The following is a 27,899-nucleotide window of genomic DNA, read 5'->3' as shown; positions in this document are numbered from 1 at the left end:
TCAGGAGGTGCATGCCTGTGGGGGGAGATAGCGGGAAGGAAAAGGCTTGGGTGTGCTCCCCAGGATGGAGAGCTCTTGCTGGGACTTCATTTTGAGGATTTTTAAAGGCTGGGAGTTGAGGGGAGGTCGTAGGAGAGGATCTCAATAGAATATTCATCATTTTTATGCAGATGTGCCAAAATGAGATTTATTCCCTTAATTTCATCTGTCCTTGGCACAAATGGCACTAATTGGATTTCTGCTCTCTAGCTCCCTTAGTGATTTAAACTAATCAGCCTCTGGTTGGGGAGAGGTGTAAGCCATTTTCTCTTAAGTGTCTTCGGTTTAGGGAAGATAGGATTTCTAGATGGTTGCAAGCTGCTTCGTCATTTATCCATCTCAGTTTCCGTGTTTTACTTGCCCAGGAAATTTCCTAGCTTCTTACTATCCTGCCTCAGAAGGAGGCAGACAGAGATTTGGCAACATGTAGAAACGAATTTTAATCTGGGCACCCACAATTCTTGGTTCTTAACTTCTCTGAGCCTCGATTTTTTTCCTGTGAAATGGGGACACCGGAGGGGTCTGAGGCTATGCTAAGATCATGGGTCTGTCCCTGGCCGGTTTGGCTCAGTGGTAAGAGCATCGGCCCATGCACCAAGGGGTCTCGGGTTCGATTCCAGGTCAAAGGCACATACCTGGGTTGCAGGCTTGATCCCAAAAGGGGCACATGTGGAAGGCAACCAATCGATGTGTCTCTCTCACATCAACAAATGTTTCTCTCACCACCACCACCACCGCCCCCGCCCCCCCTCACTCTCTAAAATTCTGAAAGGTGGGGATTCTTACCACATTATAGCTAGTGAGACATTGTTACTGGAAACGGCTTTGGCTGGGGCTTTTCCTAGGACCAGCCATAGTGTGTGGGTTCTTGACTTTGAAGCAGGAAAAACTTCACAATACGAGTCCAGGTGAATTTTAGAGGACGTTTATTCAATCTGGGGAACTGTTACAGTTAAGCCCCTCTTGTACCAGGGAAATGGAACCAACTGTGGTCGAGGGTAGCCTAGGGTACGGGGCAAGTTTATATTAGTAGTATAGGCAACGGGGCAAGTTGATATTATTATCTAGAGCAACTGGGCAAGTTGATTAATGAATACCTTGGTAACTTTGTGTCTGTATCTCAGGTAACTTTGTGTGTGTTTAGACAACCGTTGTATGGTTTTTGGGAATAAAAGGCTGGCCCAGAACCAAGGTCGGTGCTGTCGTGGGAGAACACGCCTGCGGCAGCCGCTGATCACCTTTTCAATAAATCCTCACTTGCTGCTTAAGACCTAATTGGAGTTGGTGGTCTTACTCTCGCGAACATTGGTCCATAACAGAACCATGAAACAAGGAAATGAGCCTAGGCTTGTCTGCTTTTGGCTCACTAAAAAGTCAGAGTAAAGGGGGCCTTAGGGACAGGTTCAGGAGTTTTGCCTGGGACTGTTTTGCTGTTGTATTTGCTGCCCTGACTGCAAGCCTGGAGAGGTCCCTTAGAGGCACGCCTGTGGGGAAAGAAGCTGTGGGGAGGCGTGGGCGTGGTCCTGGGCGGGAGAGTGAGGGCTCCTTTGTCTCAATGAATGTATCTCCCTTGCAAGCAGGAATTTTAGGGGAGGTCTCAGGAGAGGGTTTCAGCAGAATATTCTCCTTCAGAGTCGTGGTCTTCACTGATTTGTCAATGCCAGGGTGTCCTTAGTCACTGCAGCTGGTCCGGTGTCACCCACCTGGTTTTGCTGCTTTTCTGGGCCTGGAGCTGAAATACAAATGAGCCTAGACGTTGTTATCTCTAGGGAGGTGATCTGCTGTATCTGCTGTGAATTGCTGTGCCTCTTGTTCAGCTCCCGTCTCAGTTTCCCTGTTCCATTCATTGGCCGGTCTGAACTGGACCATTATTAGTTGCCATTATTTTTAGGAGAGCTTGGCTGTGGAGATGGGAGGAGTCTAGGAGTTCCACTCTCAGAAATAGTTTTGACTAGACATCGTCAGAAATTGATGACACCGGGTAGGGACGAAGGGGAACAGATGTGTGCCGCAACTGTCACTGCCTTTCAGTGCTGAGCACCTGCTGTGTCTGTCTTCACTGCCTCACGGTGGCTTTGCTACCCTTGACCAGATGAGAAGCCTGAGGCAGAAAGGGCATGGGGTGTGAGGCCAGCCCCCCTCCTACACCAGTTCGGCTCTCTCACCAGAACCCACTTAGGGCAAATCTTTGACCCCTTCAGTTTCCCAACGGTGATGGTGGTGGTGAGGTGGGGGGCGGGGGGAGGGGGAGGGCACGGTGCAGAGAGCTGATTTCTAGAGGTACATGGAGCGCCAAGTTTCCTACATTTAAAGTGTTTAAAATAATTTGTCTCTCCCCCTCCTCCAACTCTTCTTTTCATGCCCAGGTGAGTGCTGGAAGGGGGCTGCAGGTAATCATAATATGAATAGAGCTCCCTTTTTGAGCATTTACTTGGTGGGTCGACCTGTGCTAAACTCCTTTCCTCCCTAATTCTCCCCAAACCCTAATTGGAGACTTCCTGGGCCAGATTCTCTCTTTTGGCCTCCAACGCCCATTCCATGACCAAGATGCAGAGGTCCTGGAAGGACTTCTCTTGCCGCTCCAGGGGCTTGCCCTTGCCGGGCTCCTTCCGGCCCTGCGGTAAGGTGAGGGCAGGGGCGGGGCGGGGCGGGGCGTGGGGGAGGGGGTTTGGGCCCCCGTTTGGTGACTATATACACTGGTCAGCCAGATCGTCTCACACCTGCTGCCTTCCTATGGGTCAGCTGCCTCTGTGCCAGCCAGCAATGCTGCCGCTTCTGCTGCTCCTGGTACCCGGACTCCTGCCCTACGCAGGTGAGTGAGGAGTGCGCCCCTGGAGGATCAAGGAGTTCCTGGGACTCCTTCAGCCCTCCCTCCGCCCCAGCCCTGCTCCCACCCCTCTGCAAGAACTCCAACTTACCAGCCCTTTCCAAGGTCCCGGGAGCCCTACTGCCCCAATCCCTCCTTTCTCTGGCTCACTGACACATTTCTTACCAGGTTTCTAAGAGCCTTGTCCCCTGTCCTCCCCAAGAGCTTCCACTCATCCACTCCTCCCAGGGACCCAAAACTAGGCCAGCCCTTCCCAGGGTCTCGGTGTCCTCCCCAGACACCCCCTCCATCACTGTAACCCTCTTCAGCCACCAGACCCTCCCCATCTACCTGTCCCTGGGGTCTGAAGTGGGACTACCTAGGGGACACCAGAGGCTGGAGGAGCAGGGGAAGAAGGGTCTGCCCTGTCTGGGGTGGGGGAGGAACATGTGGTTGCCTTCTTACCCCTCCCTAGGCACCACACTTGGAGAGGTCCCCTCAATGACTCCCCATTTCTGGGGTGCACAGGCACACACAGGGAGATTTACAGAAACCACATCATATACACACACACCCCCAGCCTCACCTGGGCACTTAGCTGTAGGGCTCATGGACAGACTCACACACAGACACAAGCAAAGATTCCCCAAGGAGAACACACACACACACACACACACACACACACACACACACACACACACACACCCTCAGGCCCATAGGAAGCCCAGACGGCCTCGGCACTCCTAGCAAGGCTGCTGTGGGCAGACAGAGCAAACAGACCGCAGAGTGACCTGCCTCACCGAAGAGGGAGTGTTTTCCTTGGTTCCAAACCCAGTGCTGGCCTCTGCCCCATGCTTGGGTTCTCCATAGGGCTGTCCCCAGGACCCTGAGATGCCGGAGTGTGGTTAGGTCAGGGTGGGGGACTTCCGGGGACAGCTGTGGGGTATAGGATTAAGACTGGGGCCCGGTCATGTATGCTTAGACCGGGGCTTGGTGGAGCCAGAGGTCAGGGGACCTTTTATGGAAGCCATCTGTGTGCCAGGGCATCTGGAGCTGCCTGTGGCAGAGATCTGCCCTCCAAGAGCTCCCAGGCTAGAGAGTCACTCCGGGAAGCAGATAGCAGCACAATGTGACAGGGCTCCTGTGGTCGACCTGAGGGTGAGGCAGATTCTAGGAGGTGACAGGTGAGCTGGGTGAGGATGGGGTGAGGGCATGTGCAGCACAGGATATATGTGACGGGGAATGTAACTGGAGGAACAGGGAATGATGAGCAGGATCTCTGTGGTGGGCATTCAGAGAGGACACTGGAGAGGAGGGAGAGGCAGGCTCCTGCAGGGTCTCTGGGCTGCAGTGAGGCCCCTGAGCTTTCTCTGAAGGGTGGTTTCAGGCAGAGGTGTGGGCAGCACTTGGCAAATCCCGAGAGAGCGAGCTGGATGTAATTCTGGTCTGTACTCTTAAAAAGCGTCAGTGTAGTAACAACTTGTTCTAGAACAGAGACACGATGACTAGATGTAATGCATAAATCTCTGGCTCGGCAGTGCCAGAGCAGTGGAGAGCAGACTCCCAGAAATCAGGCAGGTCTGGGCCTGGGTGTCTGCTCTGAGACCCACCAGCCCTGTGACCCGGGATGGGTCCTTTTGCCTCTCTTAGTCTTAGTCTAAGGGGTGCACAGGCACACACTCACAGGGAGTGTGTTCTCTGATGCCCATGTTACAGAGAGTTTGGAGATGCCTGACCCTGAGCAGTGGCCCCCTCCTTGGTGCCCCTCAGCTCTGTTACCCTGGCAGGTCTCCTTCCCCTGCTGTTACTGGGCAAGGAGGACTGAGCACTGGATTGGGAGTCAGAAGCGTGGATCAGAGCCCCCAATCAGCCAGGTTCTTGTTGGCTGTGTGGCTGTGAAAGGCAGGGGTTCCCATTGCACCTACTGTGCACTGCTCTGTGTCAGAGCCATAACTGGGCTCGGGCCACAGGACCTCCCTGTGTGGGAGGAAGCTGAGGCTAGGCAGGGAAAGTAAGAGGAGATGGAAAGGGCCCTGAACCAGAGTCTAGATCAGTGGTTCTCAACCTTCCTAATGCCGCGACCTTTAATACAGTTTCTCATGTTGTGGTGACCCCCAACCGTAAAATTATTTTCGTTGCTACTTCATAACTGTAATTTTGCTACTGTAAACAATATGTAATTATATATGTGTTTTCCGATGGTTTTAGGCGACGCCTGTGAAAGGGTCGTTCAACCCTCAAGGGGGTCGTGACCCACAGGTTGAGAACCGCTGGTCTAGATGGAAGTGGTGGTGTTGGTGGTGGAGAGAACCAGGGACAGGGAAGCCTGCACAGAGGAGCCCTCCTTGGTGGCAGGGACCCCGTTTAGCTCATCTCTGATGTCCAGTGCTCATCACCGGCAATGGGACAGACATTTTTTTAAATGTACTTTATTGATTTTTTATAGAGAGGAAGGGATAGGAGTAGAGAGTTAGAAACATCCATCAGCTGCCTCCTGCACATCACCTACTGGGGATGTGCCCACAACCAAGGCACATGCCCTTGACCGGAATTGAACCTGGGGCCCTTCAGTCCGCAGGCCGACGCCCTATCCACTGAGCCAAACCGATTAGGGCAGTGGGACAGACATTTGATGCACAACTTGGACTCTGACTGTGTCGGAAATTGACAAGGGCCGGAGATTGGGAATCAGGGCATTCCAGGAAGGGGGCCCAGCGGTGAGATCTTTCAGATGCTGTGGCTCTGTGTCTTGTTTTCTCTTTCATGGCTGCCTTGAAGCTATTGGTAATAATAGCTAGAGCTTGCTGTGTGCCAGGTGCTTTGCATACATGATCTCATTTCATTCTATGAAGAGAGGTGCACTTACCCCCCTAATTTTACAGACGAAGAAAGCAAGGCACAGAGAGTTTGAGTAAGTTGTTCAAGGTCACCCAGCCAGGGACTGGGAGGAGCAGGATTCAAACCCAGGCAGTCATCCAGGCTCTTTCAGGCCAGTGACCTTCCCCAGGGCCAGGGAAGACCTGACCGGCAGCCTCTAACCCTTGTTTTCCCCCAGCCTCCTTGAAGTCACATGTGCACCGACGTGGGCTCATAGAACTGGCAGGGACCGTACACTGTGTGGGCTCCCGCAGCCCCCTGGCCTATATTAGATACGGCTGCTATTGTGGCCTGGGTGGCCGAGGCAAGCCCCTGGATGCCATGGACTGGTGAGTTTATGCGTGAGCCAGGCTAGAAGGTCTCCCACCTTCTGGGGGTAGTTAAGGCCTATGAGGAAATAGCACGTTTTACTGCCTATGCAGTGGTTCTCAACCTTCCTCATGCCGCGACCCTTTAATACAGTTCCTCATGTTGTGGTGACCCCCGATTTCACTGTTACAAATTGAACATAATTAAAGCATTGTGATTAATCACAAAAACAATATGTAATGATATATGTGTTTTCCGATGGTCTTAGGCGACCCCTGTGAAAGGGTCGTTCGACCCCCAAAGGGGTCGTGACCCACAGGTGGAGAACCGCTGGGCTATGGGATGATTTCTTTGGCTGAAAAAACAAACCACAAAACAAAACACAAAACTGATCAGACTTAAAGTGCACCAGAAACTGTTTTGAGAACCCCTTTGAGTCCTCACAACAATCCCACTTCAGAAATGAGGAAATTGAGGCTAATGTTGTGGTCCCACCCCATAACAAAGAAACAGAATTTCCGGAGGATGAGGCCCAGAAATCAGGATTTTAAAAAGATTCCCAGGTGATTCTACTGTGCAGCCAAGATTGAGAACCACTGTCTTAGAGCTCTGGTCAGTGAGGAGGACGGTTGTTAACCTTCTTGCTAATGAGGGTCTCATTATAAACCTGCCCTGGAGGGAGGGAACCTGGTTTTATGAGAGGGTGTAACAAGGAGACCCTCATAGCCTGGGAAGCAGGGGTCCTGATGACATTCTGGCAATGGGAGCTGGCACTTAGGCCGAGACCTAAAGGAGGAAGAGTGGGCATGCAGTTGTCCTAGGTCAGCCGTGGGCAAACTACGGCCCGCGGGCCGGATACCACCCGTTTGAAGTGAATAAAACTATTGAAATAAAAGACCGTACCCTTTTATGTAATGACTAGGGGCCCGGTGCACGAAATTCGTGCACTGGGTTTGTGGGGGAGAGTGTCCCTCAGCCCAGCCTGCACCCTCTCACATACTGGGAGCCCTCAGGTGTTGACCCCCATCACCCTCCAATTGCAGGATCGGCCCCTTGCCCAGGCCTGACGCCTCTGGCCTAGGCGTCCGGCCCGGGCAGCGGGGACCTGCAGTGGCAGCAGGAGGGGCCGCGATCGCGCCGGCTCCACCCCTGCGGGACACTTCTGGCTGAGGAGTCCGTCCCGGGCAGTGGGGACCCGCAGCTGCAGCGGCCCCGCGATCGTGGGCTCCGCTTTAGGCCCAGGCAAGGGACCCCTAGCTCCTGGGACTGCCAGCTTCGACCGTGCCCAGCTCCCATCGCTGGCTCCACCCCTACTTCCTGCTATCACTGGCCAGGGCGGAAAAGGCACCTGATTCTCCGATCATGGCTGGGGGACAGGGCAAAGGCGGCCCCAGGGCCGCCTTTGCCCTGCCCCCCAGCTCTTAGCTCCCCCCTGGGTTTCCGATCACTGTCAGTGGCAGGGGGCTTCTTCCTGCTTTCCCTTTCGCCTCCCTGCATTGTGCCTACATATGCAAATTAACAGCCATCTTGTTGGCAGTTAACTGCCAATCTTAGTTGGCAGTTAATTTGCATATAGCCCTGATTAGCCAATGAAAAGGGTAGCTCGTACGCCAATTACCATTTTTCTCTTTTATTAGTGTAGATGTTTACTTTGAATTTATATTAGTTCACACAAATACTCCATCCATGCTTTTGTTCTGGCCCTCCCGTCCAGTTTAAGAACCCATTGTGGCCCTCGAGTCAAAAAGTTTGCAGACCCCTGTCCTAGGCAGAGGGCAAAGGCGGGAGGCAGGCTCGTTCTAGCAACAGAGAGGAGAGTAGCTCAGAGACCACGGGAGTGAGGCAGGCAGGGGCCAGGCTCAAGCTTGGCTGGCGATGGAGGCAGTGCAGTTCACACTGAGATCAGTAGATGTATTTCACAAGATAGGATTCTCAGGAACAAAGTTTGGACCAGAAGATGCTCACCCATAGTCCTGGCATGGAAAGATGGCCAGGAGAGCAGCCTTCACTCACCTGCTGGTCTGCCTGTTTGCCATCCACAGGTGCTGTCACCGTCATGATTGCTGCTACCGGCATGCCAGTGAGGAGGCTGGCTGCATACCCAAGCTGCAGTCCTACCCTTGGACATGCAACAATCAGCACATTGAATGTGGTGAGTTCCCAGCAACACTCACACCAACCTTCCCCAGAGTTCCTGGGGCATCTGCTTGTAATAACTTACCACTGCTTCCAGCTCCCCGTAGACCACCCTTTGGACTGATCTAATATAAATGATCTCTAATACTGAACACTTAAACAAATAAACAAAAAAAAACCACATTTCTTTCTTTTTTAAAACATTTTTAAAAATATATAGTTTTATTGATTTCAGAGAGGAAGGGAGAGGAAGAGAGAGAGAGAAACATCAATGATGAGAGAGAATCATTGATCAGCTGCCTCTTGCAAGCCCCCTACTGGGGATTGAGCCCACAACCCAGGCATGTGCCCTTGACCAGAATCGAACCCAGGACCTTCCAGTCTACAGGCCAACGCTCTATCCACTGAGCCAAACCAGCAAGGGCCAAAGAAACCCATTTCTTTTCTGTCTGGACAAAAATGGAAAAAGAGAGAAATGACACCAGAAATAAACTACCTAACTGTCCATCAGATGGGGCCTGGGTATATAAACCCATGATGTATCCTCACTGTGGAAGACTGCAGCCTGGAGAAGAGATAAGGTAGAACCATATGCTGACATGGAAAGATGTTGAATGAAAAAGCAAACTGCAGAATGACATGTTCGTTGTGTTAAAAAGAAAAACTTGCAAATAGTACCATACGACTTTCCACAACTACATGTGGACACTTGCAAAGCTCAGAAAAATGTAAAGACACTCCACACTGAGGAAGGCTGTGGTCATTTCTAGGGACAGAACCAGGTTGAGGGGAGTGATGGTAGGAGGCAATTTTATGTTCTCTGTCATGTTTCCATTTTTTTAAAAAGATTACCTTCATGAATTATTTTGGATTAAAAGTTAAAAAGAAAAGGAATATGCAGACTGATGGGATCTATGCAAATTACTTTGACATGTAATGAAACAAAATTTAAAAATGTGGGTGGAGGACGGATGGACAGATTACGTTCTTGGAGATGGTACTTACAAGTGGGTGGTTGTATATCTCATTGCGGTTTTTATTAGCTTTTCCCTAATGATGTTGAGCGTCTTCTCATGTGCTTGTTGGCCATTTTTATATCTTTGGAGAAATGACTAGTCAGGTCTTTTGCTAATTTTTAATTGGGTTATTTGTCTTTTTGTTGTTGAGTTATTCTGGGTACTGCACCCCTATCAGATATGTGATTTACAAATATTTTTCTCCCATTCTATAGGTTATCTTTTCTTTTTCTTTTTCTTTTTCTTGTTAATCATCAGCCAAGGATACTTTTTTCCATTGCTTTTCAGAGAGAGAGGGTGGAAGGGAGGGAGGCAAGGGAAGGGGAGAAACAGAGACAGATAGGAGAGAGAGAGAGAGAGAGAGAGAGAGAGAGAGAGAGAGAGAGAGAGAATGTGAGAAAGACACACTCATCGGTTACCATCCCCCCAACCTGGGGCAGGGAGGAACCTGCAACCCAGGTATATGCCCTTGACTGGGAATCGAACCCTGGACCTCTAATCACTGAGTCACACCTGCCAGGGCTGTTTTCATTTTCTTGAAAATGTTTTTTGTTAATGTTTTTATTGATTTTTAGAGAGAGAGGAAGGGAGAGGGAGAGAGAAACATGGATGAGAGAGAAACCTCATCGATCAGCTTTCCACACACCCCCTACTGGGGCTCGAGCCCGAAATCTGGGAAGGTGCCCTTACTGGGAATCGAACCAGTGACTTCTTTTTTTTAATATATATTTTATTGATTTTTTTACAGAGAGGAAGGGAGAGGGACAGAGAGTCAGAAACATCGATGAGAAAGAAACATTGATCAGCTGCCTCCTGCATATCTCCCACTGGGGATGTGCCTGCAACCAAGGCACATGCCCTTGGCCGGAATCGAACCTGGGACCCTTCAGTCTGCAGGCCGACGCTCTAGCCACTGAGCCAAACTTGTTAGGGCCGAACCAGTGACTTCTTGATTCATGGGTTGATGCTCAACCACTGAACCACACTGGCCAGGGCTCTTTTCATATTTTTAAAAAATATATTTTATTGACTTCAGAGAGGAAGGGAGAGGGAGAGAGAGATAGAAACACCAATGATGAGAATCATTGATTGGCTGCCTCCTGCAGTCCCCTACTGGGGATTGAGCTCACAACCCAGGTATGTGCCCTTGGCCAGAATTGAACCCAGGACCCTTCAGTCCTTAGGCTGATGCTCTAGCCACTGAGCAAAACCAGCTAAGGCTCATTTTCTTGGTAATGTTTTTAGTTCAAAAACATTTGTAATTTTGGCCCTAGCTGGTTTGGCTCAGTGGATAAAGTGTTGGCCTGCAGACTAAAGGGTTCCTGGTTCGATTCCAGTCAAGGGCACATGCCTGGGTTGCAGGCTCAGTCCCCAGTGGGGGTGTGCAGGAGGCAGCCAATCAATGATTCTCTCTAATCATTGATGTTTCTATCTTTCTCTCCCTCTCCTTTCCTCTCTGAAATCAATAAAAAATATATATATTTTTAAAAAGTTGTAATTTTGGCCCTGGCTGGTTTTCTTAGTGCTTAGAGCACTGGCTCTCAGACTGAAGGGTCTTGGGTTTGATTCCCAGTCAAGGGCACATACCTGGGTTGCGGATTTGCACCCGTCCCCTGTCCCCCACCCCAGTCAGGGGCATGGGCAGGAGTCAACCAGTGGATGAGTCTCACATGGATGTCTCTCTCTCTCTCTCTCTCTCTCTCTCTCTCTCTCTCTCTCTCTTTCTCTCTCTCTCTCTCCCCTTCTCCTCCCTCCCTCCCTTTCATTCTCTCTAAAAATCAATGGGAAAAATATCCTGAGGTGAGGATTAAAAAAAATGTAATTTTGATAAAATCCAATTTTTCTGTTTTGTCTTTCTTTTTAAGTCCTCATCTGATATTTTCCCTGTTGATTTTTAAAGAGAGTGAAAGGGTTTAATCCACATGCAGGATTAAACCTGCAACCAAGGTACATGTCATTGACCAGGAATGGAACCCAGACCCTTTGTTCTGTGGACCAACGCTCTAACCACTGGACAACCCTGCCAGGGCTATTTTGTCTTTTCTTGATCATGTCTTTGGTGTCCTATCTATGAATCCATTGCTAGATCCAAGGCCATGAAGAATTATTTCCCTGTTTCCTTCTAATAGTTTTATCATTTGAATCTTGCATTTCGGTCATTGATCCACTTTGAGCTAATTTTTGTAGATGGTGTGTGATAGAGTCTAACTTCATTGTTTTGCATGGACTATCCAGTTGTCCCAGTACTGTTTGTGGAAGAAACTCTTCTTTCCCTTGTTGAAAATCTCTTGGCCCTAGGAGGATGACCTCTCTGGTCCTTAGTTGCCTTACCTGGAAGATGGGTGTAGCAAAGATGATAAAAGGGTTTATAATGTGGTAAACAGATTGGACAGAGGTTACTACTCTCTCCCATCTCCTCTCCTCCCTCTCTCATCCTGATCTGAACCTCTCTCTGACACACTACCTCCCACTAGAGAGAACTGAGGTTCTGGTGTGACTTTCCACTGGAACCCTAGCTCCTGCAGCATGGTCTGTTCCAGAGGAAAGGAGGCAACTAAGAGTTACTAGAAGGATGGTCTTAGATAGGCACAGGTCCTCAGCCATATCTTCTCAGTATGACTTAGGAGCTGGCATAAGAACTAGGCTGACTTAATATTGAAAAATAATATTAGTGTTTAGGACTGAAAGTGCCCCAGACATCATCTCGTCCAGCCCTCTCATATAGAGTCGGAGACATGAAGCACAGGGAAAGCAGTGACTTGCCTGACATGGTGGTGATGTGCCTACTCCTGGGCACATTCCCTGTCCCCAAACTGCCCCTCCCGGTGTGGGTGGGGAGGAGGTGAAATGGGCCTTGAGCCGAAACCAGTTTGGCTCAGTGGATGGAGCGTCGGCCTGCGGACTGAGGGGTCCCAGGTTCAATTCCGGTCAAGGGCATGTACCTAGGTTGCGGGCACATCCCCAGTGGGAGATGTGCAGGAGGCAGCTGATCGATGTTTCTCTCTCATTGATGTTTCTAACTATCTCTCTCCCTTCCTCTCTGTAAAAATCAATAAAAAAAATTTAAAAAATTAAAAAAAAGAAAAAAAGAAATGGGCGTTGAGTTGGAAATCTGAAAGATCTTCCCCTTCTTCCCTTTGACTTGCCCCTAACCATGTTAAAATGGAATTTGTAAAATATTTGTTGATGGAGTCTGTGCCTGTTTACAGACCTGCCCTCCCTGAACCAAATGAAGAGAACCAAAATACCTATTATACGTTTTTGACTAAAAATATTCTCTTATTCTGTTTGGAGATATTCTGAACATAGTTGTTTATTTAATTACAGGTGTGGCCCATTTTCCATTTATGGGCCTGACTTAAATATATTTTTAAAATGTTAAGCATATAATAATATTTACTGGTAGGCCTTTATTTTAAACTTAACCCATGGGAGCTATTTTTCCTTTTAAATTTTTATTATTCTGGAATAACATGATGCTGTTAGGTTCCTGAGGCTATGGAGCAGTGAGACCAAGTCTTGCTTTTGAAAGAATCTTTCTTGCTCAGAGGTGGGGGTGGGAACAGAAGGGAGGTACAGGTGCTGAATTGTTGGGGTCCAGCCCCAGCAGGTCCAGGGGTTCCCAAAGGTGTGGATGGAGTCGGTGAAGAAGGAATGACACGGAGACAGCGTTCAGTTGATCAGCATAGCCAGGTTCTCTCTTTATTCTCTCCTTTATTGTCCTGTTACAACTGTATCTATAAGCTTGACATAATGGTATGTTTTGGGTCCTCCCTTGGCCTTCTACAGTTCCTGGTTTCATGTCCTTAGTTTCTTATCTGACCTTTGTCAAAAATCCTGTCTCTATCTAGGTCTGTTGATTTTAATCTTTTCTAGGTTAATCTCTGTGTTCCATTATAAGGGCTATTCCAAGGTCACTATTCTACTGCTCAAGGAAGTGACTGAAGGAGTTTATCCTACCCAGTAAAAGTTATGTCCTCCCAGCCCCGCTGCTTGCCTTCCCTGGGACTGCCCTGTGTCGGTGGGTCTCCAGGGGTGTAGGCTTTGGTGCTTTCCCTGGTGGGCAGACCCCTGGGGATGTGGGCCCAACAAGTCCCAAATTTACTGCCAACAGTCTTAGTCCAAGTTCTTCATAAGTAGTACATGGTATTTTGTAACACTAGGGGGTTTTACTGATTCATTCCCTTCCTTAGTCTTGTTAATTCCTAACTCCAGGGAAATATCCCCACCTGGGGAAACAACCTTTCTCGGGGAGGTGGCCCTGGTTAGAACACAGAGCGCTAAGAAGGGGAGCAAACATATTAAGAACAGTATGCCAGGTCCCTTGACACATATGCTGTGCAGATGTTTCTTCCCTGCAGCGACTGTGTCAAGCAACAAGGATGGACCGGCTTCAGGCACTGGATCAGGGGATCCTGGGCTGGAGTCCTGGTCCACCCTTTCCCAGCTCTGTGTCCTTGGACAAGTTACTGAATTCCACTGAGCCTCACTTCTTTTGGACCTGCTGGGGTTGGACCCCGGCACATCCATAAAATGGAAATAGTAAAAATTAATTGCAGTGTTTGTGTGAGAATTGGAAATGATGTATGGCTTTTTCATATCCTCTCAGCAAATATTATTGGGAATCTACTCTGTGCCAGCCCCTGTGTTAGGTTTTAGGTAAGACAGAGAAGTGTAGCCCAGCTGGTGTGGCTCAGTGGTTGAATGCTGACCCATGAATCAGGAGGTCATGGTTTGTTCCCGGTCAGGGCATATGCCGGGGTTTTGGGCTCGATCCCCAGTAATGGGTGTGCAGGAAGAGGCCAATTAATGATTCTCTTTCATCATTGATGTTTCTCTCTCTGAAATTAATAAAAACATAAAAAATAAAGGAGACAGAGAAGTCTAAAAAGAGGAGAATGGGAAATTGTCTCTGTGCCAAGTGCTTTTATAACTGCTGTGTCAGAAAATGAAGTACTTACCTGCTACAACATGGATGAACCTTGAAAATGTGATGCAAGGAGCTAAGTGCAAGAAGACAGACACAAAAGGTCACGAGCTATATGATTCCAAGTGTATAAAATATCCAGAATAGGCAAATCTATAGGGACAGAAGGCTGATTAATGGTTGAAGACTCAGGAGAGGGGCATTGGGGAGCAACATCTTAATGTGTACAAGATCTCTTTGGGGTGATAGAAATGTTTTGGAACTAGATAGAGGTGATGGTTACCCAATATTATGAATGCACTAAGCCCCACCGATTTGTGCACTTTCAAATGGTAAATTTTGATAGGGGAATTTTTCCTCAATAAAAAAGCAGGGATGCAGGGTGGGGATATTCTTTTATATTGAACTAGGGGCCCGGTGCACGAAATTCGTGCACTGGGTGTGTGTGGGGGGGAGTGTCCCTCAGCCCAGCCTGCCCCCTCTCACATACTGGGAGCCCTCAGGTGTTGACCCCCATCACCCTCCAATCGCAGGATCGGCCCCTTGCCCAGGCCTGACGCCTCCGCCAGAGGTGTCAGGCTTGGACAGGGGATCCCCATCTCCCCCCGATCACTGGCTCTGGCCCCCGCCTAGGCCTGAGGCCTCTGGCCCAGGAATCATGCCTGGGCAGGGGATCCCCATCTCCCTCTGATCGCTTGCTCCACCCCCCGCCCAAGCCTGACGCCTCTGACCCAGGCTTCAGGCCTGGGCAAGGGGACCATCATATCCCCCCAATCCCCGGCTCAGCCCCCCGCCCAGGCCTGATGCCTCGGCCAGAGGAGTTGACCCTCATCACCCTCCGATCACCAATCACCGGATCAGCCCCTTGACCAGGCCTGAGGCCTCCGGCAGAGGTGTCAGGCCTGGGCAGGGGACCCCCAGCTCCCCACGGTTGCAGGCTCCGCCCCTGCCCAGGCCTAACGCCTCTGGTTGAGGCGTCCGGCCCGGGCAGCGGGGACCCGCAGCTGCAGCGGCCCCGCGATTGTGGGCTCCGCTTTAGGCCCAGGCAAGGGACCCCTAGCTCCCGGGACTGCCAGCTTCGACCGTGCCCAGCTCCCATCGCTGGCTCCACCCCTACTTCCTCCTATCACTGGCCAGGGCGGCAAAGGCACCTGATTCCCCGATCATGGCTGCCCCCCAGCTCTTAGCTCCCCCCTGGGTTTCCGATCACTGTCAGTGGCAGGGGGCTTCTTCCTGCTTTCCCTTTCGCCTCCCTGCATTGTGCCTACATATGCAAATTAACCGCCATCTTGTTGGCAGTTAACTGCCAATCATAGTTGGCAGTTAATTTGCATATAGCCCTGATTAGCCAATGAAAAGGGTATCGTCGTACACCAATTACCATTTTTCTCTTTTATTAGATAGGATGGTAAGATTAGCTGGCAACTTTAGCAGGTCAGCTTCAGCTTACTAGTGCCTCCCATATCCCCTGCATTTTACTGATTTGGTCTCTTCCCATTCTTCCAACAGCCCTTAGGAGTAGGTGCTATTAGTATCCCTGTGTTGCACTTGAGGAAACAGCCTAGGGAGGGTGAAGTGATGTGTCTACAGGCACATATCTACTACATGCAACGTTGATTGAGTGCAGGTTCAGTGCCAAGTCTCCCCTGGGCAGGCTTCCTCACCCAGGCTTCCCAGTAATCCTGCCAAGTGGATAATGCCCATTTAAATGAGGACTTGACTCATTTAGGCAAGATCACACAGCTAGGAAGCAGCAGAGCAGGCATTCCCCCCCCCCCCCCCCCCCAAGAAAAGGCCTGGATGGTTCCCTACTGCTTGTCTCAATGGATCCTCAAATGAAATTGTGTAATATTGATACGAAAGAGAAGCTAGAAAGTCAAAGGGACTTTGGACGCAGCACCTCAAAACACTTCTCTGACAACTTCTATTTTCTTTTCAGCAAGATGGGGCCAGTATCACCTCCCTCCTGGAGTTTCCCTGAGGCTGGAGATCACATAGTGAATTGTCAAGTGTCACTCACATGCAATTTATGACCCTTACTGCCAACAGTGTTACCGGTTTCCCTCCTGTTTATCCTCAAGTCTCTGCAAGCTCCTGCTCTAACCTCAGTTTCCCCATTTCTTCCAGGACCGGCAGAGGATGAATGTCAAGAACAATTGTGCAAGTGTGACCAGGAGCTTGCTTACTGCTTAGCCGAAAACGAGTACCATTTAAAGTACCTCTTCTATCCACGTTTCTTATGTGGGCATGACCCGCTCAAATGTGACTGACTAGTTTGACTTGAAATGTTATTGTACAAGGAAATAAAACTCTTTTTTCACTAACCAACAGCCATATTCAGAGGGGAACTGAGTTAAAGTGTTAAAGCTGCAACTTGTGTTTGTTCTCCCTCCCTCTCCAAACCTGGGGCTGGATCCTGTTTGGTTGCCAGTTTGACTAAGGTCAAAACCCCATGCCTATTTACAAAACCATGACGGTGTTTATGACTGTATTGGGTCTGGTACCATGTTTGAGGTTCGACCTTTATGAAAAGGCTGAGCTTGTCTTTTAACCTGCTCTTGATGGATAAACACCTGCTAAGTGCCTGGCCTTGTTCTAAGTCCTAGGTTGAGGCAATAAATAAGATGACTACATGACACCATCCACCCTTGTGAAGTTCAGGTCTAGTAATTGTTAGCTCAAGAAAGAGTATTCTTGCCCATCCTACTCCACCTTTTTTAAAAAAATCCTCACCTGAGGGTATTTCCCCCCCCCCCCCCCCATTGATTTCTAGAGAGAGTGGGAGGGAGGAGGTGGAGAGAGAAACATTGACATGAGAGACACATTAATTGGCTGGCTGTCTCCTACATGGGCTTCTACCAGTGCCGGGAACTTGCAACCAAGGTACAAGGTACATGCCCTTGACTGGGAATCAAACCCAGGACCTTTTAGTCACAGACCAACACTCTAATCACTGAGCAACCAACCAGGACCATCCTACACCTTTACTAAAATTTATTTTCTGATTACAAAAGTAGTATATACTCACTGCTTTTTTAAAAAGGCAAATACAGAGAAATATAAAGGAGAAAAGAAATGATCCCATTTCCCACAAACCGTAATAACCACTTTTAGCATTTTAGTTGGTTGTCCATCAGTCTTTCCTGTAATTTAAAAAACTGTAGTTGAGTCCTGGCTGGTGTGGCTCAGTTAGTTGGGGATCATTCCATGCATGGAAATTTGCTGGTTCAGGTCCTGGTCAGAGCACATCCCCAGGTTGTGGGCTTGATCTCTGTTTCTCTCTCCCTTCCTCTCTCTAAAAATCAACAAACTATTCTTTAAAATGTAGTTAAAACTCTTGTTTTTCATAAGCTTTTTTCCATGTCATTAAAAAATATTTGGGAACTCCATTTTTGTTGTTAATTTCACCCGAGAAAGTATTTTTTCCCCCATTGATTTTTTAGAGAATGGAAGGGAGGGGGAGAGACACAGAAAAACATCGATGTGAAAGACACATTGATTGGTTGCCTCCCACATGTGTTGGGGATCAAGCTTGCAACTGAGTTATGTGCCCTTGACCAGGATCGAACCCACAACCCTTCAGTCGCAGGCCAACGCTCTAACCACAGAACAAAACTGGCCAGGGCTGGAAATCCCATTTTAAATAGGTATTACATGCCAGTTTATAAATTGCTAACTTTAGAGTATTGGTGATTTCCTATTTTGAGCAATTATTCATGTGTTGGCGATTCTTTGAATAAATCTGCCAAATCCCACTGCCCCTTTTCATTATCCCTTAACTCAGATTTGCAGAAATGGAATTCTTACACCAAAGGGTCTGAATATTTTAAATGGACACCCTCTGTTGATGCATGTAAACCTGCTGATTGAGAAGGTCTGATGGAGGAGAGGCAGCTGTGGCCCTGGCTCTGAAGTACTTGTCCCTCCTGCTGACAATTAGTGACAGTCCAGCCCAGCCCATTTGCTCTAGGCCAGGTCTCCTTTGCTCTCCCCTGAACAGATGTGGATGGCACCCTCTTTGAAGCAGAATGTGGGGAGTGGGTGGGGGACACCGGTCTAGGAGTCGGGCAATCGGTAGTCCAGCCTGGGTCCTGCTCCACTAGTGCCACCCAGTCTCCATCTCTTTGTCTGGAAAGAATAGTAACCCCTCAAGGCAGGAGACCAGGGATGTGAAAATACTGCACTGTCCCCAAGCTTGCAGTGCCGCGTGTCTCTGGCAAGTCATGGGTGTTAAGCAGGTAAAGTCAGGGAATCCTGGGGCCTGATGAGCAAACACAGGAGGAAGAAAACATTTTCTCTCCTTTCACTTAAGATACTTTAGGGTGACTCCTTGGCTCAATGTTCCCATCAGGCAGGGAGACTTCAGCATGACTAGTAGGTTGTACTGAGCAATTCAGATCTTCATGTTTTCTCAACAATTTTTTTCTACAGAAGTTTTGTCTTTATAAAAAATATTTTATTTTTATTTCAAGTAATTTTTTAAACTTTCAGATGCAAAGTTTGAGTGAAATCTTCAAAGATACAAAGGATTAATGAATGTTTCATGGAGTCACAAAGAAACCCTTTGGATGCAAATTTATCTCTGCGAGGCCCATCATGGATCACATTAGAATGAAATAAGAGGCATAGTTTATCTCATTCATATTTACAATTACAGCACTTGGTGTAATTACACTTGCTGTTTTATACATCAGAACAAGATGATAGAGATTATACAGTGTGAGGTCAATGTGTAAAATGCTTCATTAAACAAAAGGACTCTCCTGGATTTTGGGTTAAATTATCCAAAAACAAAGCAAACCCCAAAACAAAACCATTTTTTAAATCCTCACCCAAGGATATGCTTTAAAAAAAATTTTTTTTAAACTGATTTTAGAGAAGGGAGAGAAACATCAATGTGAGCAAAACATTGATTGGTTGCCTCCTATTCAGGCCCAGACTGGGACTCGAATCTGCAACCTTCTGGTGTACAGGATGACGCTCCAACCAAGCCACCTGGCCAGTGCCAAGGCAATTCTAAGTGGCACTGAGGCAGCACAGCCTGATATCCCACCTCTGTTACCCTGACATCCCACTCAATCCCCCCATTCAGAGAAAGGGATCCAAACTTTCAATGATTAGTAGAAACAGGATGAGTGTAACCATCATTCTAGTCTCAAACTGCATCTTTTAGATATTTAACTCTTCAACTTCTTAGCAACTCTTCAATAAAACAATTGTCTACTGGATTTTGGTTTTTCCTCTGTATTTTTTTGAGTGCAACTGTCTATGCCTATGACAAAGTCTTCTCCCATTTTCCTAAACTTGACTTAGAGGACAGGCCTGGCCCCAATAAGCCGGATCCTGGGCTGAGTCTCAGAACTCCAACTTGCTCTGGGAGCTTTTGTCAGTCACTGAGGTTAGGACTCCTGATGTGGCAGCCTTCTGATGTCGCCCACACCACATCCTCTGAGGACCCTGGTTCCTTGCAAGCTGTAGTGGACGGGGCCTCCCAAGTTCCTGTGGGCAAGGAGGCCAGGTGGGAGGTGCTGCTGTGCCGGCCCAGCTCTGGGATGTCAGTCCCTGCTGCCACAATGACCAAGGCAGAGGGAGAGAGGACCTGGTTGTAGGTTTTGACAGAGAAAGCAGCACCTTGTTTACTAGGGAAAGAAAATAGGTAGTTGTGCGCTCCCAACCCCTCTTCACTCAAGCATCAAAGCTCAGACGTCAGGGAGGCTGGAGGAGTCCCTCAGAGCGTGGGCAGCCCACTCAAAAAACTTGGGTTTCCAGCCGTCGGACTTCCTTGACCACAAGATCAATGTTAATAATTGGGTTAAAGTACAGGGCCCAGTAAAATAAACAGTTGCAAACAAACTGAGGAATGAGGGGCCAGAACATGGCCACAAAAAGCCCCTGTGTTGATACTTTCCAAAAATGGCTCCACATCCTCTGAGGCACAGTCCTGAAAAAGAAGAGAAGCATTTGAGAGGTGGAATAGTGCTGGCAATTCTAAAGACACCACCACAGTGCTCAGGCTTTGGCTGTCTCCTAGTGCAGAGTCAGGTAGGTGGCCTGGCTGCAGAGACCTTGTTTTCTGTCCCCACTGCCTGAGACACAGCGTTGCCTGACTAATCCATCTTCAACTCCCAGGACACAGTCTAGAGAGTCTAGAGACCGTACACTTTTATGTAATGATGTTTACTTTGAATTTATATTAGTTCACACAAACACTCCATCCATGCTTTTGTTCCGGCCCTCCGGTCCAGTTTAAGAACCCACTGTGGCCCTCGAGTCAAAAAGTTTGCCCACCCCTGCTCTAGACGGTGCTTCCCCAGGGCACTATCTACACCAGGTGAGGCATCCCCGTTTCAGCCCCAACTCCACTTGCTTCATCGCTGTGTCTCATTTGTATGTATTTAATATACATATTTTCTCTGCGAGGCTGTAGACTTTCAGAGTAAAGACTGTCTTCGTTACCAAAAAATCTGCAGTGCCGAGAAGAAAGCCAGGGGCAGAGAAGGGGCTCAATTAACTGTACATGAAGAAAGGAGTTCATTGAATTGAAATAAATGAGGGAGATTCTTATCAGGTTCTCAGAATTATTTATAAGGCTGCTCCTTATTGATGAAGCCAAGACTTGTGAGTTATATAGGGTATTTCAGAGTTCAAGGATACTTCTGTCTGACAAGCAGCCATTCCCTTTCTTCTAACAACACCTTCTATGTTTTCCTTTGGGGTGCCTCCCTCCCGTATTCTTTTCCATGTGGTCTGGGTGTGGCTGAAGCCCCTGGTGGGGAGATGAGTACATGCTCTGAGCCTGGACAAGGAGAGCCCCATATACCCCTGCACCAAGTGATGGGTTCAGGTGAGCACGTGACCCAGGCTGGGCCAATCAGAGTAAAGGCACGTGAGCCCTGAGACTCATGAGTACTATAGGGAAAGAAGTGCTCTCCTTCCACAAGGTGCTAAGCTGCTCCCATCTACGCCTGGAGTGACCCAAGGCCCCCACTTAAAGAGAGCTGCCTAAGGCTGAACAGGAAAGAGCAGAGTTGCAAAAGGGAGACAGTCAGTTCGGATGGTAGCATTTAGGTCTCTGCATTCAGCTATGTGGGAAGCCTTAACTGGGTATTTCGCTTTTTAGGAAAGCCAATTTAGATTGGTTTCTGTCACTTCACTTGCAACCAAGAGTACTAAGTCAGTGACTGTCTAGTCCAATTCTCATTTTACGCATTAATCCAAAGCCCTTATTACTGTTCCAGTGGCAGCAGAGCAGGATTAGAACTCATGCCCACAGGATTTCTCACCAGATCTCTTTATGCTTTACGATAATTGTTTTTTTAAATAAAGCACCTTCATTTTCCCACTTGTTTATCCCCTAATTATTAAAATCTTTCATGTACAGCCTCCACTCCCAGGAATTATATGGTAGGGTACATGGGATAAGATATATGGAGAAACACTAACAATGAGCACCATGAAAACCTCTCCACCCTGCTACCACAAAGTCACTTTTCCTTTTGCTGCTTAAGTAGGTGTTTCAAAACCAGAACACGAGGAGTCTTTGTGTCTAAGTAATACTTTAGACATCTTTTCCAGTCCCCATTGCTCCAACCATATCTAATGTAAAAACACACTTACTTCAGTTCACTTCTTGACCAGATCCTCCAAAAGGAGAATAATTCCAGAACCGACAGTAACATGGCATTGACGATGAGAAACCGAGACGTCCAATAATGGACTTCCAGCCAGTCCCAAGCAAATTCAGCAATCAGCTGGTACGGAAGGAAGGAGTACTTGACAAGGAATTCTCTCCACTGCTTCCATGTGGGCTCTCTAAGATCCTTTAAAAATAACACACAAATAAAAATACAAAAAATTATGAAGATTGACTTTTATACAAAATATAATATTGTAGTTATTCCAGTGAGTTTTACATTTATTAAAACAAACACACACACACACACACACACACACACACACACACACACCCAAACCATCTAAAATGAAATTTCCATCAACTCACCTTGTAATCATTAATCTTACATTGCCTAAATATTACCAAAGAGGTTGAACTGAGATGCTTGTTACATAATTCTAGAAGTTCAGAAGCAAAAAATTCTAATCATGAGTTATAAAAAATGGGGTTGATATAAATTGAAATTAACCAGTTTTATAATTTCATCATCACTACATGTGTACCTCAGTTTCCTAAATTCAACATCTTAGCTGTGGTAGAAAGTTAACAAGTCATGGAAAAATTTAACACAAACCTTGGAAAAATAATTTTTGGGAAAATAAAAACTTTGATTAAAGATATTAGTGTATAATTAACAAAAGTATTTAAATAATTCATAGGCATCCAGAAATTAATGGAAGTTCAGTAAGACTGTGCAATGAGCATTCCAAGAAACAAGTTAGCCTGATGCACAGGCAGGGGTTGCTGGGGCTTGTTAAAATGGAAAGGTCAGATGGGTTTCTAAGCTCCACTCCAGCAAGGGCAGGTAACAGCTGGAAAGTGGGTAGAGAAACATTGTGCAAAGGGGCTCATCAGCAGGCTTTGAACGATATCCAAGGCTGAAGTCAGGTAGGAGACTTGCCTAAAATGTTTTAAAAAGGATATTAGGAGATTTAGGAATTCTATTTCAACAATTTGTGGGTGTGGATCATAAATGACAATTCCTATATCCATGTGACTTTTTGATGTAAACAGATCAGAGGGATTTCCCCAAGAGCAGCAATGCAAAGGACAACATACCCTCAAAAAACCAACTAGACAGAAGAAATCACCTAGTCAATGGGATCCACCAATAACTCTGAAGGATCCATGGGTCAAGCTGAAGAAACCAGAGCCATGATGGGCAACCATTTCAGGTTAGAAGAGGACTCACTCCCATCAGTGAGCTGGACGCTGCCTTACTGTTATGGCCAATAGGACAAATACTACCCCTGTCTGTGGTAACACAAGTAATCATTCATCCTTTGGGGAACCTATTGAAAGACAGATTACCAAGCTAGCAGACTCACAAATCTAACCCTCGGGCAATCTGGACCTATCCTATCTTGTATAATAAAAGAAATGCTGGTTTTCCCCGCTAAACATTTCAAGTCCAGAGGGTAGCCCCTCTTGCTATGCAATATGGGAAACAAAATAGGCTTCTTGGGGTGGAAAAGGTCCTTTTTTAAAAAATCCTCACCCAAAGTTACTTTTTTCCATTAATTTTTTAGAGAGAGTGGAGGGGAGGGATGTGGAGGAGAGAGAGAAAGAAAACATTGATCTGAGAGAGTCACATCTATTGGTTGTTCCTGCAGGCACCCTGACCCTGGATCAAGCCTGCAACGTAGGTGCCCTTGTCTGGGAATTGAGCCCTCGACCCTTTGGTTCTCATGGGCTTATGCTCCCACCACTTAGCCAAACCAGCCAGGGCAAAAGTCCCTTCTTTATTTTCTTTTGCAGGGGATCTCCTTGCAAAATCCAAATGAAAGCTGAAGTTGTTTACTCTTCATGACAAGCTACAGCCATGTCTCCAGTTCTGCACCACACTGAGAAATGGTAGGATAATTTCATTCAAGGCACTGCAGACCTACCAGAAGTTTGGTGAAGATGTCCTCCTCAGAGCTGTCTTCTTGCAGAGGACAGATGGTGTGGATGAAGGGTAGGAAGGTGTCTGTGTAGTCAAACAGGTAGAGGTACAGCAGACCAAGTCTGGGGGAACTCCTGAGGGCATACAGCAGGAACAGGGACCTGCCTGGGTTCACAGCCTGCAGAAAATAGTGAGCACAAGGTCATGGTACAACCATGGCAGCCAGTCCCCACCAATGCTCTGTCTGCAACCTCACGCCCCTTGCCATCAGCCATTTTTTGCGTGGTTTGCATAAACAATGAATGAATGAATGGAGAGAAGAGGCTACGTTATATAAAGACCCAACCTCTCTCCACAGCTAGGGAAGGGAGGGGGGATGAGACACATACTCCGAGGTACTACTAGTAGAACACAACCTTTTTAGAAAGCAATTCTGCAAAATGTATCACTCTTTTAAAAAATATATATATTTTATTGATTTCAGAGAGGAAGGGAGTTAGAGAGAGAGAGATAGAAACATCAATGATGAGAGAATCATTGGTCAGCTGCCTCTTGCATGTCCCCTACTGGAAAATAAGCCCACAACCTGGGCATGTGCCCTTGACCGGAATTGAACCTTAGACCCTTCAGTCCCTCTATCTACTGAGCCAAAGAGCAAGGGCCAAAGTGCATCACTCTTTTTAAAAAAAAAAAAATAAATCTTTTTTATTGATTTCAGAGAGGAAGGAAGAGGGAGAGAGAGAGAGATAGAAACATCAATGATTAGAGAGAATCATGGATCGGCTGCCTCCCACATGCTCCCTACAGGGGATTGAGCTGGCAACCCGGGCAAGTACCCTTGACGGGAATCGAACCTGGGACCCTTCAGTCTTCAGGCCGATGCTGTATCCACTGAGCCAAACCGGCCAGGGCAAAGTGCATCACTCTTAAAAATGTTTTAATTTAGCCGAAACCGGTTTGGCTCAGTGGATAGAGCGTCGGCCTGCGGACTGAAGGGTCCCGGGTTCGATTCCGGTCAAGGGCATGTACCTGGGTTGCGGGCACATCCCCAGTGGGAGATGTGCAGGAGGCAGCTAATTGATGTTTCTCTCTCATCGATGTTTCTAACTCTCTATCTCTCTCCCTTCCTCTCTGTAAAAAAATCAATAAAATATATTTTTAAAAAAATGTTTTAATTTAACCAATTTATTAGTAGGCACTACTTAACAAACATAGTCTGAAGTGAAGGTCTTATGTACAAAATGCTTAGCATTGCATTGTGTGTGACAGAGAAAAAATAAAATATGCAACCTAAGTAATAAAGTTCCAGTAACACTCAGAGGAGGCGCAGTGCTGAAGTCAAATTCTGAGGTGCGGAGTGCGCGGAGCGGGCTGGCGGCGGAGGGCGCGGTTGTTGTTTTCAATCGGGAGGGAGTCGCAGACTCTGAGCACCAGATCCGGGCGAGCCTTTAGGGACCCAGACTCAAACGGGAGAAGCGGGACTGTCTGGCTTCGGTCAGAGCGAGTGCAGCTTTCTCTCCGAGCTTTGCAGCGGGTGCTGGGACTCAGAGAGGCAGAGCCCCAGGGGACAGGACTGAGAGCCGCCATAACTGCTCTCTCCGGCCCACCCTGTTGATCCTGTGCGACCCGCCCCGCCCAAGCCCTGCACAGAGGCATTTGCCGGATAGCCTCAGGCAAAGGCTAGATTAGCACCTCCCTAGAGGACAGAAGTTCTCTCACTGCTGACACAGCTGATTCTCATAGCCACTTGGCCTGGAGGTCAAACCCTCCCTGGAATTAGCTACAACAATCAAGATTTATCTATAAGACTGCGAACAAAGACCACTAGGGGGTGCACCAAGGAAGCATAACAAAATGCGGAGACAAAGAAACAGGACAAAATTGTCAATGGAAGAAATAGAGTTCAGAACCACACTTTTAAGGTCTCTCAAGAACTGTTTAGAAGCTGCCGATAGACTTAATGAGATCTACACGAAAACTAATAAGACCCTCGATCTTATATTGGGGAACCAACTAGAAATTAAGCACACACAGACTGAAATAACGAATATTATACAGACGCCCGACAGCAGACCAGAGGAGCGCAAGAATCAAGTCAATGATTTGAAATGCGAAGAAGCAAAAAACACCCAACCGGAAAAGCAAAATGAAAAAAGAATCCAAAAATGCGAGAATAGTGTAAGGAGCCTCTGGGACAGCTTCAAGCGTACCAACATCAGAATTATAGGGGTGCCAGAAGATGAGAGAGAGCAAGATATTGAAAACCTATTTGAAGAAATAATGACAGAAAACTTCCCCCACCTGGTGAAAGAAATGGACTTACAGGTCCAAGAAGCGCGGAGAACCCCAAACAAAAGGAATCCAAAGAGGACCACACCAAGACACATCATAATTAAAATGCCAAGAGCAAAAGATAAAGAGAGAATCTTAAAAACAGCAAGAGAAAGAAACTCAGTTACCTACAAGGGAATACCCATACGACTGTCAGCTGATTTCTCAACAGAAACTTTGCAGGCCAGAAGGGAGTGGCAAGAAATATTCAAAGTGATGAATACCAAGAACCTACAACCAAGATTACTTTATCCAGCAAAGCTATCATTCAGAATTGAAGGTCAGATAAAGAGCTTCACAGATAAGGAAAAGCTAAAGGAGTTCATCACCACCAAACCAGGATTATATGAAATGCTGAAAGGTATCCTTTAAGAAGAGGAAGAGGAAGAAAAAGGTAAAGATACAAATTATGAACAACAAATATGCATCTATTAACAAGTGAATCTAAGAATCAAGTGAATAAATAATCTGATGAACAGAATGAACTGTTGATTATAATAGAATCAGGGACATAGAAAGGGAATGGACTGACTATTCTTGGGGGGGAAAGAGGTGTGGGAGATGTGGGAAGAGACTGGACAAAAATCGTGCACCTATGGATGAGGACAGTGGGTGGGGAGTGAGGGCGGAGGGTGGGGCGGGAACTGGGAGGAGGGGAGTTATGGGGGGGGAAAAAAAGGAACAAATGTAATAATCTGAACAATAAAGATTTAATTAAAAAAAAAATAAAGTTCCAGTAGATATTTAACCATTGAAAAATGAATATGAAAAGTTTTGGAGACTGCTCATGAATAATGTTAGGTGAAAAAAATATTCAAAGATGTGTAGCAATCTGATCTCAATGGTATCTGCACCATGAAAGCAAGGCCTTGTTCAGGGCTGAGATCCTTTTCCTAGTGGAGCACCTGGGTCACACCACTTGTCAATAAACATTTGCGGAATGAATACACACAAACGAACTGTTTAAATTATGCACAGAAAATTTTCTAGAATAAAACAGAGCAAAATGCAATGTTAACTCTGTCTGAATCTCAGGTAGGATTATGGCAATTTATTTTCATTTTATTTACTTTTGTAAACTTTGCTACAATGAAGTGTACTCATATTTTTCCTGACTGTAAAAGTAACTAAAATAATTCAACTTACTTTATGCTACTAAGAATCAAACAAAACGGGCAAAAGATATGAATGGACACATCACCAAAGAAAATGTAAGGATGGCAAATAAGCATATTAACACTCGGTCAACCAGTCATCATGATGTGCACTGACCACCAGGGGGCAGATGCTCAATGCAGGAGCTGTCCCCTGGTGGTCAGTGTGCTCCCACAGCCAACCTCCTGCGACCCCCTCATCCCCCACCAAGAGGCCCTGATTGCCAGCTAGGTCAAGGGACTCTACCTGTGTATAAATTCATGCACTGGGCCTCTAGTGCTTTAATAAATTCTCAGGATTAGGGGTGTGGGGAGGGTGTGAAGGGGGACAGATGAAATAAGAATGCCCATGAGTCAATACATGTTGAATTTGCATATGAATAAACTCTTCCCTCTATTTTTGTTTATACATAAAGTTTTCTATAGTAAAAGATTACTTTAAAAAGGAACAACTTGTGAAATGGCTGATTCCAGATTTGGGTACGGAAAGGTATAAGAGTAACTTGAACATCTTGTCAGTGAGAAAGGAAAAGTATCAAAGACTAATGAGGTCATGTTAAAAGGATTCACTAGCAAGCACATTATTCTTCAATTCAAAAGTTAAATTTAAAAAACAAACTCAGAAAATAATTTGAGGGGCCTCCTCCTCAAAAAAGATGGAACAATATGAGCATCAATTAGTATAATTACTGAAATGTATTCAAACATATCAAGAATGTTAAAATCTTCAGTTAATGCTCCTAA

General features: G+C 47.0%; 2 protein-coding genes and 1 long non-coding RNA gene across 6 annotated transcripts in view; 1 reads left to right on the top strand and 2 right to left on the bottom strand.

Annotated features, from left to right (window-relative positions):
- The first annotated feature begins 2,772 nt into the window (after nt 1-2,772).
- On the top strand, nt 2,773-16,483 carry LOC132233109 (group 10 secretory phospholipase A2-like). Its single transcript, XM_059693225.1, has 4 exons — nt 2,773-2,851; nt 5,901-6,051; nt 8,074-8,183; nt 16,238-16,483. The coding sequence occupies exons 1-4, from the start codon at nt 2,773-2,775 to the stop codon at nt 16,378-16,380; spliced, it is 483 nt and encodes a 160-aa protein (XP_059549208.1). The 3' UTR covers nt 16,381-16,483.
- Nucleotides 12,855-13,669, bottom strand: LOC132233107 (uncharacterized). The gene is made up of 2 exons (XR_009452561.1): nt 13,423-13,669; nt 12,855-13,388 (listed from the first exon to the last, which is right to left on the bottom strand). It is a non-coding gene; the product is annotated as an uncharacterized LOC132233107 (long non-coding RNA).
- Nucleotides 16,484-18,544: 2,061 nt separating the features above from the next.
- BFAR (bifunctional apoptosis regulator) overlaps nt 18,545-27,899 on the bottom strand; it is a 30,579-nt gene continuing 21,224 nt past the window's right edge. For all 4 annotated transcript variants that reach the window (XM_059693221.1, XM_059693220.1, XM_059693224.1 and 1 more), the window contains 3 exons: nt 23,675-23,848; nt 21,728-21,930; nt 18,545-20,051 (listed from right to left, as the gene is read on the bottom strand). In XM_059693221.1, the coding sequence (XP_059549204.1) occupies nt 19,859-20,051; nt 21,728-21,930; nt 23,675-23,848 (570 nt within the window). In that variant the 3' untranslated portion in view covers nt 18,545-19,858. The remainder of the gene's footprint in view (nt 20,052-21,727; nt 21,931-23,674; nt 23,849-27,899) is intronic.

This window comes from Myotis daubentonii, chromosome 4 (genome assembly GCF_963259705.1).
Source record: "Myotis daubentonii chromosome 4, mMyoDau2.1, whole genome shotgun sequence".
In the NCBI taxonomy this organism is placed as follows: domain Eukaryota; kingdom Metazoa; phylum Chordata; class Mammalia; order Chiroptera; family Vespertilionidae; genus Myotis; species Myotis daubentonii.
This window is presented reverse-complemented; position numbering and strand designations above follow the sequence as displayed.

Excerpts from the sequence above, each read along its gene's own strand:
- LOC132233109 (XM_059693225.1), top strand. The coding sequence starts at position 2,773 with ATGGGTCAGCTGCCTCTGTGCCAGCCAGCAATGCTGCCGCTTCTGCTG. Across the intron at positions 6,052-8,073 it reads CCCCTGGATGCCATGGACTG|GTGCTGTCACCGTCATGATT; the intron begins GTGAGTTTATGC and ends TGCCATCCACAG. Across the intron at positions 8,184-16,237 it reads CAATCAGCACATTGAATGTG|GACCGGCAGAGGATGAATGT; the intron begins GTGAGTTCCCAG and ends CATTTCTTCCAG.